The sequence below is a fragment of the Oryza sativa genome, chromosome 1, assembly GCF_034140825.1.
Source record: "Oryza sativa Japonica Group chromosome 1, ASM3414082v1".
Taxonomy (NCBI): domain Eukaryota; kingdom Viridiplantae; phylum Streptophyta; class Magnoliopsida; order Poales; family Poaceae; genus Oryza; species Oryza sativa.
In genome coordinates, this window is record NC_089035.1 from 30,296,337 (window position 1) to 30,309,265 (window position 12,929).

A 12,929-nucleotide genomic window follows, 5' to 3' on the forward strand; every position below is an offset into this window, starting at 1 on the left:
TTCACAGTTTTCTGCAGCCGACGACCGCTGTCACTGTCCCAGTGTCCGCCCACGCTCCATGAACCCATAAAACGTGCCGGGGGAAACCCGCAGTCCTCGCGCCTCTGTCCCCGTTCGCTGGCCGAAGCTCCGCCGTCAGACATGACGCCTCTGCTATGCGGGTTTGCCCGTGGGATTCCGGCGTCGCTGATCGTCCTTCCAGTTCCCGGAGTACTACGCATCACATCCCATGATCCCGAGAGGCTCATGCTGTCAAATTGTCACGGTCATTTCTGCTCGCCTCCCTGTAACGGCGACGACGCGCGATGCCCGGTCAAACGCGTATTCCCGGGGAAAAAAATGAAACAAACACTTTCCCGGAAAAGAGAACGCGGAAACAATCATGTTCTATTATGCAGAGTAAAGACTTATATATGCAGAGGCATGATGCCTGCTGGGCACTCTCTGAACTCCAAACATCAGTAAGCTAGATATCCCTTCCTACGCCGAAGGCAGAAGCGTCGACGATGTCGAGTCTCCGCAGGGAAGCTCCACCGATCTCTGACTACGAGGCACTAGATGGTTCCGGCAAATGCACCGACGAACCATCATGCTCCTCGGATCCTAGCAAAGACAGCTCGTCGTGTACATCGGCCTTCGCCTTCACCATCCTTGCCATCAACTGCGGCGCAGCTATCTACCATTCGCGGCGTGACCCCTGGTCAGTCGCGTTTGTGTTGGCCGCCTTCCTCATGCTCATCTCGCTCTTCTGCGCGCTCCGCTTGTTCGAGAGCTTGCCTCGCAGCTCCCCCCGCAGATCCCATGTCAAAGCCGGTGTTTGGGTCCTTTCCACGGTGCTCACAATCTTGTTCACCTACAGAGTAGCTGCGCTTATGCCTTTCCCAGTCGCCGTTGTCGTGTGGGCTATGTCCGTCTTCACAATTCTTGCAGGATTCTACATGTTCTTCGTTTGCAGCGACGAGGTCAAGGCGGCGCCAGAGGAGAGGCCGGCAAAAGTGTCTGACATGGCTTGAGCCCTGGGGCCCTGGCTGTGCAACCCCTGTGGAAACGTCAGTGCTCCACTGCTGGGACCCGAGACGGAGACGCCGGCAACATCATAATTCCCCAGCAGTGTGTGTCCCGATTGCACAACCGGAACAAAAGGGATTGTGAAAAGATCGATTCCTCAGCTGTGATTGCAAGTGCTCCTCCACCCTGCGCAGCTGTATGGTTTTGACCGAGTTTCAGGACCAAAAACGGTTCCTCCACCCTGTGCTGATTCACCGGTAGTTCCTGTTGATACAGTATCTTCCAAAGCCTCTGGTTTTCAGAATGATCAAAGGAACCACAGAAGATACACTAGGGCTCGGATTACAGTACAACCTGTAACTTTCCAGTTTCGGCCACAAATTGTTCCGAATGATGTCATATGTAATATCCTGAAAAATTATTTGAAGTCAATAAGTACTTTCGATGTACCTGTTCCTTTCTAGTGTCAACTTGGGTGATCCGTGCAATTGCGTGCCTAGCACCCATACAAAATTATCTATATTTTAATATGATTTTACTTAAAATTTATTAAGTAGTTATCTCGTTATCTTAAAACTTTGAAAGACCAATCCTTATCATTCCCGTATTTCTAATTTTATAGTTTTTACTAAAAGTCACACCAGTTGCTACGCCACTTTTGTCACCCCTTCTTTATTTGTATGCTCGATCTATCACTGTTTCTATTCATTCTTCTTAGAACCTTTAAAATTGGACCTTATATTGTCACATTGGTTTTGTTTTTATAATTTCGAGAAGTCCCGTCAAATACTGTTATTATAAACCTCTACGACCCGTCTACTGCCTTATCTCTTTATTATCATTGGGATTTTTAAAAAGCGAACATAATTATCGTTTGGGTCCTTGTTTTTACTTTCTAGAAGTCCCGCCAAACCGTCAGCGGCTTTGCCACCGTATTACTCTACGGCTTGCCCGTTGCCTCCTCTCTTTATTGTCATTGAGATTTTAAAATCGAACATGATTATCATTGAATTTTAAAATTAGATTTTGTAGTTTTGAGAGTTTATTATCTTGTTGGGTTTCATTTTTATAATTCTGAGAAGTCCCATCAAACACTGACACTATACTCCTCTACGGTCCATCCGCTGCCTCCTTTCTTTATTGTCACTGGGATTTTAAAAATCAAACATAACTATCGTGTGGGTCAATTTTTTTACTTTCTAGAAGTCCCGCCAAACCATCTGGGGCTTTGCCACTGTACTGCTTTACAGCTCATCTGCTGCTTCCCCTCTTTACTGTCATTAAGATTTTAAAATCAGACATGATTATAATTGGGTGTTTACCTTTTACTTTTTAGAAGTCCTGCCAACCGTCATGACCGTATTGCTTAACAACATGTCCGTCGTCCCTCCTTTTAATAGTCTTTGGAATTCAATTTGGGGTTTTGTTAATACTTTTTAGATGTCCCATCAACCATCACCATTCTACTCCTTTACAGAACTATTACTTATCTCTTCTTTAATGTCATTTGTCATCTGTGTTATAGATGTTTTTTTTTGAAAATTCCATATTTTTCATTCGATATTTTTTATTTATAAATTATTTTTCTACTTGAACTCCTATAATTATTTATTTGTTTTCTAAATTTATTTTATTTGTTCTTCATAATTTATTTTATTTTCAGAATTATTTTGTTGCTGTCTGGGCAGTAACAGGCTGCATGTACGGGGTACGCCTAATGGGCCCCACCCCTCCCCTACCTCCGTCGCTCCCTCCTCTCCCCCCTTCCTCCTCTCTTTTTTCTCTTTCTACTACACCATAAATATTTAAATTTAAATTCAGAATTGAAATGGGTATGTAAACTTTTGACTTATAAACTTTGGGTCTATAAACTAATATTTGAATTCAAATTCAAATTTGAATCGGTTATGTAAACTTTTGACTTATAAATTTTGGGTCTATAAACTTCAGGTGTATAAACTTTAGATGTATAGAAATACTATATATAAAAAATATTTGAATTCAAATTCAAATTTGAATCGGGTATGTAAACTTTTGACTTATAAACTTTGGGTCTATAAACTTTAGGTGTATAAAATTTAGATGTATAGAAATAATATATATATATATATATATATATATATATAATATTTGAATTCAAATTCAAATTTGAATCGGATATATAAACTTTTGATTTATAAATTTTGGGTCTCTAAACTTTAGGTGTATAAACTTTAGGTACATAAATTTACTAAAATAGGAAAGTAATGCGGTACCAAAAAAGAAAACATAGAGGGAGGGAGGGGGGGAGGGGGGAGGCGATCGCTACCCCATAGCCAGGGCGATCGATCGCCTATTAGAGTTTCCGGCATGTACGTGCCAACTTTGATGCCCTTTATCAACCATCAATCAACCAAACTAATAATATATATCCTCAGTCCACCATATATATTTATCCATAAACGTATATACAGATGAGGCCTTGTGTTACTGTTGTATTCGTGGTGTCTGACTATCTGTATACGTGTACCATAGATATTATTAAGAAAAACGTATACTATATAAAGAAATACATGTAGTAGTAGCGAGACCTTGTCCGATTGAGTGTCCGGACATAACTCCAACATGATTTCTGTTTTGTTGCGTAGAGTAGCAAACTTTTTCTACCAAGTCTGAGTAGGATTAATTTCTCTAGATAGTTTCCTTTACTATAGATATCTAATCAATCTCAACGTTATAAAACAGACACATCATGATTTAACGGTTCATATTTTTCTCTTTTTCTTCGATTAATGTAGGAATTTCTAGCCTTCTCAGTGAACGTGATGTATTCTTTCAAAGCTGTCATAATAATATAATAGATAGATAGATAAATAGATATATGAACCTTACAAGTATATAACAATAACATAGATCACAGTGCAGTAAAACTTTTCAACAAATCGTCTATTTCACAACAAATTTCAATGCTAATTCAGTAAGATCAACTTTATGTTGATTAAACCATCTTTGTATTAAGGAGGAGATAGTTCTAACATCCGGCCATACTAACATACCGCCCAAAGAAAAATTACACGGATTCCTCCCAACCACCTTTGTGACCTAGCAGAGCTACCGCGCTTAAACTACCAGCTGGAGGCAGCTCGATCCCTGCAGCGACCCAAATCCGTGCTTCTTCGATGATTGAGTTGATTAGTAACGGCCAGCTTCGGGGTTCGTTCTTGAAGACACGACTGCTGTGGCCAGCTTTGGCCAGAATATTAATTATGTACACATCTGCTAACAAAAAGGATATCACACCTGAAAAGCCTACTTCCTCCGTTCTTTAAAAAAAAAAGCAAACCGTGGGTTCCCGTGCCAACGTTTGACTGTCCGTCTTATATAAATTTTTTTTATAATTAGTATTTTTATTGTTGTTAGATGATAAAACATGATTAATACTTTATGCGTGATTTATCTTTTTAATTTTTTTCATAATTTTTTCAAATAAGACATACGGTCAAATGTTGGACACGGAAACAAAGGTTTGTTTTTTTGGACGGAGGGAGTATTCCTGTACCCACATGTGTACTGTCACAGCTGACAGCACCTGCAATCCTAGATATATATCTGACTTATCCGAATAAGGTAAATGGAGCATTAAATATGGACGAAAAAAAATCCAATTACACAGTTTGCATGTAAATTGTGAGACGAATCTTTTAAGCCTAATTGTGCCATAATTTAACAATATGGTGCTACATTAAATATTTTCTATTGATAAATTAATTAGGATTAATAGATTCGTCTCGTAGTTTAAAGGCGGAATCTGTAATTTTTTTTATTAGTATACGTTTAATACTTCAAATGTGTATCCGTATACGTCGAAAATTTTTTTTTTCACAATGAACTAAACACGGCCGTAACCTATTCCTGTGTAACCCCTTTATTCCATTCCCACAAAGCAAGTAGGAACAGCTCTATGTTATACAATCCTATTCCCACCTTAAATCTACGAATTAAAGACCTGCACACCAAATATCTAAAGGCTGAACTCACTTATCATCTTGGGAGCATGGTGATTGTGGAAGCACATAAATGCTTGTGTTTTTTTGAGGGCACTCCTTCCAGGGTGCTGGACGTTCTCCGGATGAAAACTGAGGAGGCCCATCTGTGGTGATTGGCTGGGTCTAAAGTCCTCCCAACTATAGGTTAACTATGTCACCGGAGGTCATTCTTTGTTTGTTCCAGCCTTCCAGGCTCGTGTAAATTAGTGTGTGAAGGTTGTGTGGTGTGTGTGTTTTTGCAATTCAGCTCTCCTGCATGTTCAAGAGAAGAAGAAAAACCACAGAGAAAATGCACCATCTATCTAAAACAAGGCCCAAATCTCCTAAGCAGTAGACAGTCAAACAAGCCAAACCGTTGAAGAACATTTGTATATATAATTTTCACAACATGGATATACCTTGCTAGCAGGACGTGGCCGAACAGCATAGGACAGAGCCAGAGGCACCTCCAAGGCACCAAGTGTGTCCTCGGATCGATTCTCCTACAAACACAAAATTAAATTTTATACAAAAGGATAAGTGGTTTTACAACTTATGAAAAAAAAAACACAAGCGACACTGTCCTCTCAACAAGTTCAAAAATCCCAAACTTGTAGCTTCCTGCCTCTACACTTATGAGCAGAAAAGCAGATATGACAATAAGTAGAATAACGATAGAAGGTGCACTGTTTCTTTTTACCCCTTGAACGAGCCTAGAACTTATAGATGGCCAAAAGGCATGAGGTCCGACGGCCCGGCCCAAACACAGCACGGCGCACGGGCCTGGCCCGACCACCGGGCCATGCCTGGGCCCCTCCACCTGCACGGCATGATGGGCCGGCAGCCAGGCCCGATACACAAAAAAATAGGGGAGTAAAAATAGACATATTATATGCCATGGATGAAAGAATAGGGACGTAAAATAGACTTATTTTATCTATACATATGTCAGCCCAAAGAGGAGGGATGGAAAATAGACTTATTTTAACTATACATATGTAACAGCCCAAAGAGGAGGGATGAAAAATAGACTTATTTAAAAAAAGGCCCGATGGGCCACCCGTGCCTTCGAGCTGGCACGGCACGGCCCGACAGCTGGTGTGCCGTGCCTGGGCGGGAGGTGCAGCCCATAGGCCAGCACGGCCCGGCACGAAGTGCCGATCAGGCCGTGCCGGCCCGATGGCTTGTGGGCCGTGCCTTGTCGGGCGGGACTTTTGACCATCTATATGAGAACTAGGCATCATTAAATCGTTAACAACAAGGAAAGAGTGCATTTTTTTCAACTAGAGAAACATGGTGAGCTGTGAAGTTGAATGGTAGAAAACTAAAATAGAACGATACAACTAATGGCCCCTAAATTATAATAGGTCTGAAGAAACTTATTATTTTACACAGGCTGACAGTCTCTCTTTTTAAAATGGGAGTCACTACTGTGAGCTATTCATTTTGATAATAAAGGTTAAAGCAATTCAAAATACCTAGGACCAACATGGTCTCTGAAGGCTGTTCGTTGTATACATGCCATCGGAAGAATTACTATGTTTGGGCGTCCCACTCGGTGAAATGTGCAATGCAAGGAACCATGCAACATATTTCCTCCGTCCCAAAATATAAGGGATTTTGGCCGGATGTGATATATCTGGGAGCCTGTCCAGATTCGTAATGCATGCCACATCCAGCCAAAATCTCTTATATTTTTATGGAGGGAATAGTTTGCAACTGATTCCCTAAGGCACAAAATATGTCATTAAGTAGCTGATGAGTTACAGGATAATAAAAGGATTTAGACTTCAAGACAGCCTTAGTCTGGATAATATGTTGTTAAATTGATGTAGAATGGATCCTGTGGCTGAGATCTGGGTCACTGAAGGACGTCACAGTTATGCATGATATTGCTCCAGGCATGATCCAGGGCATTCTCAAGTAACTGCAAGTCCGGAACTTTGTAACCACATAATTTTCTCCCCTTTATCTTCTATGATAAAATGCACTGGTGTATTAGTGGATAAAAACATAAAGGAATAAATCTAATAACAAAGGATACAGGAAGTAAAAAAAAAAAAGAAGGTATGCTTCATCAACTATCTGCAATTACCCTATATCATTATGGCATGAGATGAAGATATGCTTCCTATGTTGAAAGTACAATCGTAGAAGCCGCATCACGCAGGGGTTGGAGAATCTATGCAATTTTACATTCCCAAAAGTGGACATATCGGCATAATAGAAAAAAGAGGCAAAAAGCTTCATTTCGAGACTTGAGTTCAATTTGTCTATGCAGATGTTTATGGAAACAGGAGCGATTGAAAACTAGAAAAGAAGGCTTTGATGAAACCAAATATGGGGATAAATCTATCTTTTAGATCCAAAATTTATTTGGTGGTCATCGATGTAGTTAGATATGCCTGATAACATACCAGTATGCTTTGCTGGAAGCTGTAGGAAGGTAGACTATGGAGACTACATAGCTAGACTTAAAAGGATCATTAGTGTTGAGATATCTCTTTGTCTAAAAGATAACTTTTGATATGGAGTTTAGTTCAGGAAAAAGCGAGAATAATACCACATATGATAAGCTGGAAATCTTGGCTCATATTCAAAACATTGTTGAAGGAAGTGTTCAATTGCTGCACTATGCCTTAAGTTGCCAGTGAAGAGGTCATATGGGTTTCTGAAAGGCAAGATGCTAAGAAAGGGCATGTAGCTTAGTGGTTGCAGTGACCTGAGTAGCACCCGAAGATCCTGAGTTTAAATATTTATAGTAGCGAATTTCAGATTGGGTTGTTTGAGGGGCTAAGTTCCTAATTTAAAAGGTTGTATATATCCGATTGGATATAGAGGCGGGGTAAAAATTACTCTTCTCTAGAAAATAATAATAAATAATAAAAAGATGCTAAGAAAAACCACGCCCTTTACTCTGGTACAAATCATAGTTCTAGAAAGAACATTTCTTACTACTTACTAAAATATGTTGATAGAAATGAGAAACTTTAATTATCCTCAAAATTATGACAAGACAAATGAAATGATGACTGTAGAAACATAGGTAAACCGATGTCTTCTATGATGTAGTTTTCAATATGGGCACATAATTATCTGTTCGGTAGGAATATGGAATCAATATATAAGTAAGGTTTTTATCCAGTTGTCTACAGCGCTGAATCTTCGTATTTACCTAATCTATCTATATTATATTATGGTATAAAGATATCTCAAAAAGGAGGCAGCATGTTTGTTTTAGAGGCTAGAAATTCTCACAATAATCGAAAAAAAAGAGAAAGATATTGACCGTTCAACCGTGACGGATCTAAAATATAATGGTGTAGATCAATTAATATAGTTGTATTGAAAATATAATTGTGTTATTTATATTAATAGAAAAGAAGCTAAGAGCTATGAATTCCAATCATACTTCTACAAACAAATGTATAGAAAATACAATTATATATATGGAAAAAATATGCTAAGAGTTGTATGCCAATTCCAATTCGAATTTTAAAATTCATTGTTTATAGATTACAATTATACTTTTGGAATCAAATGTTAATAGTTGTATGCCAAATTAAATTCTACTTTAGTCTAGCCCCGTGCAAATTGACGCAGAACAATATGCTAGTTTTAACAACCCCAGTACATACATGGTCCCTCTTAACCATAAAAATACCCCAAATCATTGTTCTGTCCACACTCATTACCAAAACTAACCATGAGTCTTTTTGTTTGTTTTCCCCAAATAGTTCCACAACAATTCAAACATGACGCCTTGAGAGTTATTTCGAGCATGGCACCTTTTGGCTTTAGCAGTGATGTAACTATCCAAATCAAGTTGTATAAGTACCCAAGCAAATTTATTGTACTATCACAAACCAAAAAAAATGGCAAATCACACGATGAATACAGAAACCAGCTTGCCCGACGACAAAAACCAATACACTCAGTACATATGCAATCTCAACATAGGGGAAGTTCACCGCACGATAGAGGATTATTTCCTCGAATCACGTCGGAATGTCGGATCAGCTCTGAATGGTGAATATATCAATAATTGCGTCGGATACTCGGATCTACTCTGAAAGCTGAATAAATCAACCAAAACCATCGAGTAAACCAAGATATGAGGCAAATTGTGACACCTAAAGTACGTATTGGGAATATCCCAAATCACCACGATCAATTCCGGGTCCTGCTTCCACTATCTGATTCAGCAGGATGCAAAATTCCACAAGACCACCAAGGAAAACAAAGATCTAATAACTTTTTAAAAAAATAAATCTAATTAATCGATCCTATCTCATGAACACGACTTTAATGAGGCAAAATCAACAGAAGGGAAGAAAAGGAGAAGGGAATCGCGGGAGCGGATTGTACCTGGACCCTGGACCCTGGTTGCTGCATCCCCTCTCGGTCCATCGATCCCCAATCGCGTATCGGACGGAGGCTTCGAGTAAATCCGGAACCTTGCACGAATCGGAGGTTTAATGTGTGGCCGGAGATGCTCCCCATGGCGAAAAGCAGAAAATTGCAATTATAGGACTCCAAACAATGCGCTTCGCAGTTATAGGACTCCAATCGTCGACTTCGCTAAAACGACCCTTGAAACGTTGGCACTTTATTTTACATGATATTCAGTCCTTTTAATCACTTTTCTTAACTAAAATACATGTGTTTTGCCCTAAAGTGACCGTATTGCCCTTCTGCCTTCTGCATACTTGATCGATCGTATCTTTTCATCTCGTCCGAGTCTACCGTCGTCGTTCCTCCTTTCCTCCCTATGCCGCCGTTCCTCCTTCCCTCCCCACGCCCTTGGCTCCCATAGATGGAGTGCCGCCGCCCGAAGATGGAGATGGACGCCCGATCGCCATGGAAGGCCAAGCAGCTGAGGACCTAGCGGCTTCTGCCCTAGCCGCTCGGGGTCTGGTCACGCCGCCTGGTGACCTAGGCTTTGATGCCTTGGCTGTGGTAGCCAATGGCCATGTACAGCAGAACGCCAACGCTAGTGCTCTAGCCGCTGCTAGAACATTGCTGCCCAATGCTCCTCTTCCGGCGGCAATGGAGTTCAACCTTCCTGTTCTTCAAGTGCAAAGGTATTGGCTGCACTGGATTTCTGTTTTTTTTACCACGATAGTAGTACACAGTAGTAAAACTTGATTGAGATCTCCTTATAATTGCGTATGGATCATCTTTGATCATCTTTCATTTATTCATTGGGTTAGTGCTGCAATTTTTGTGCATGATTGACCATGTACAGTACAATATTTGGGACATATGCAGCTGGCAGCTGCAGCAAGTTCAAGAGCGGCTAGCAGCTTACCAGCCATCCCAGGCGAGCCAGTGCTCTAGCCATGGACAGGCGCCGGCCGGCCAGCCATCCCAGGCTGCGGCCAGCCAGCCAGGCGACCAGCTAGCAGCGTGGGAGCACGTCAGTTGAAGCCCTGAGGGCAATACAGTCACATCAAGATAAAATACATGTATTTTAGTTGAGAAAGTGATTAAAAGGACCAAATGTCATGTAAAACAGAGTGCCAACGTTTCAAGCGTCGTTTTAGCAAAGTTGACGATTAGAGTCCTATAACTACGAAGCGTATTATTTGGAGTTCTATAATTGCAATTTTCTCGGCGAAAGCATCGCCCATGGGTTGGTGATGGAGTACTCGAACATCGAATTGGCTTCTTTGGGCAGATGGGATAGCTCATAGCTGTAGAAGATTCCGAGCAATTAAGGCGTTTGTGCTTTACACTTTCCTTTCTGTCAATCACAATTTGCAATCGTTGCATTTGCCATTTTCGTTGGATTGATAACAACTGCCAAGTAGGACTGATCGATGTCGTGGACGAATAGGAATAGGGAGAAAAGATTTTGGGGTTCAGGACGAATGAGGACTAGGAGGAAAGGTGTGGTTTTTTTAAAAAATAAACTAAAGGGTGTGTTTAGTAAAAGTAGTCCATATAGATGGGACCAACATATATGGACTTTATGTAACCTTCAAAATGTATATAGATAGCAAATAGTATTATGGGTAGCTTATTAGGAGGAAAGAAGAAGTAGAGACAAATAATATATTTTATTCTCTATGGACAGATCATATGCTTATCGATAGTTTTTGTTATTTTTTTACTATGGACTAGTTCCACAGTGTTACTAGGTGGTTGAATGAAATATTATATTGCTTATATACCACTTTTGGACTACATTGTGGATGCCCTTAGCCTGAATAGGAGATGGCCGCCGATTTTTTCTGTTTGGTGGATTGGGTCGTCCGGAATAGGGAATATTCCTTCAATATACTGGATGAGTGCATCTGGCCAATTTGGCTAAATGAAGCCATTGAGTTTTGGTCTGGGTGATGTGTATTGACTGTGGTTGGTTTTATTCTCCGTTAAATAAGCTCAAAATGATTTTTCTCTCCTAAACCGTTTATCTATGATTTGATTACACAATTATATTTGTAACAATTAAATCTTGTATGATTATATTTTGATAAAATAAAAAATATATATGACAAATGGGTCCCAGTAACTTTTGACTTTTCCCATCCATGCTATATCCCTCTAACCAAACAAGAAATTTGGTTATTCTATCCATACAAACCAAACAAAAAATTGGATCATCGTATCTAACAAAATATGGATGGTCACATCCCATCCATGCATGACCGTGAACCAAACACACCCGATCAGAACCGGTAATTTTGGATGTTATAAATCCAAAAATGTGAACTTTGAATTTTATGGAACCAATTTTATCATTGATATACAAAGTGAGCATAGGTCAATTGGTGAAGTTTCTTGTGGTGAAACTAGCACACTTAGATTCAAGTCATAGACTAAGCCGGTGCTCGTATTTATAGCTAATAATTCTTTTAGTGGTGGGGGGCGTACTCGTCGACAGCTAGACACATGTGGTGACTTTGTCCGTTGTGACCGTTAACATTTATACTGTGTTTCTAAAATAATGCCTTTGATATAATATTTTTCATAGAAAGTAGTTAAATCGTAGTTGCATTATAAATTATCTACATTTACAATGAGTAGTTAAATCGTAGTTGCATTATAAATTATCTACATTTACAATGTATTTATATATTATAAATTTTAAAAATCATATTATGATTAATTGTAAATTTTAATATTACATTGTAATTTTTGTAATAAACGACAAAAGATAAAAAAATGAGTAAGCAACGACGAACAAAAACACATGCATGTTGCAAACCACAGGGCGTAAGATCAGGCATGTCGCACAGTCGCAGGCTCGCAGCACAAATCAAGGGCCAAAAAATCGACTGTTTTAGGTGAGGAAAAACATGAGACACAATCATAGCAATTCTGTCTATTTTTTAAGTAATAGATATAAAAATCAAGCATATATAACATTATCTAAAAAAAATCAAACATATATAAGCTCTAGCTTTTTCTTCTGTTCCTTTTTTTTTCTTTGCTGGACTCGAGTTTCTCGCAAAGAGGGCCTACTTGTGCCTCGTTACACCCTTTATCCCTGTTTGCGTCTTTGCTATGGTTAGTTTGGTCGTCACGTTGTGTAAAAGCCCTCAAATTTCGTTAAGGATTTTGCACGTTCGTGAAAAATTCAAATTTTGACAACTTACGAGTCGTAGGGCAATAGATGAGGCCTTAGTAGCTCATACCAGGGATTGCAAAACCGTGTGGTTATCACGTGGTTAACCTTCTCAGTTTTTAAACCATGGTATACCTCAAAATAACCGCTAAATCGTAGGGTAACGGTAACCCCCGCCCAAAACGGTTTGGTAAACCCTGACAGTACTATAGGTCAATAGGATGAAATATCCATACAATTAATCACTCACTAATGCTATATTATTATCATCCATTTTAAAAAAATACTCTCATACTATTTTTATTTTAAATATAATAAGAAACTATATATGTTCTCATGGTCTT

General features: G+C 39.6%; 1 protein-coding gene and 1 long non-coding RNA gene across 2 annotated transcripts; one reads left to right on the top strand and one right to left on the bottom strand.

Annotated features, from left to right (window-relative positions):
• Positions 1 to 439: 439 nt before the first annotated feature.
• LOC4325944 (uncharacterized) lies at positions 440 to 1,457 on the top strand. The gene has a single exon (XM_015773974.3). It carries the CDS (start codon positions 507 to 509, stop codon positions 1,011 to 1,013), a length of 507 nt encoding a protein of 168 aa, XP_015629460.1. The 5' UTR covers positions 440 to 506; the 3' UTR covers positions 1,014 to 1,457.
• A 2,410-nt stretch (positions 1,458 to 3,867) lies between these two features.
• On the bottom strand, positions 3,868 to 9,520 carry LOC107281398 (uncharacterized). The gene is made up of 3 exons (XR_001546727.3): positions 9,381 to 9,520; positions 5,432 to 5,515; positions 3,868 to 4,263 (listed from the first exon to the last, which is right to left on the bottom strand). It is a non-coding gene; the product is annotated as an uncharacterized lncRNA (long non-coding RNA).
• Positions 9,521 to 12,929: the final 3,409 nt, after the last annotated feature.

Excerpts from the sequence above, each read along its gene's own strand:
- LOC4325944 (XM_015773974.3), top strand. The coding sequence starts at position 507 with ATGTCGAGTCTCCGCAGGGAAGCTCCACCGATCTCTGACTACGAGGCA.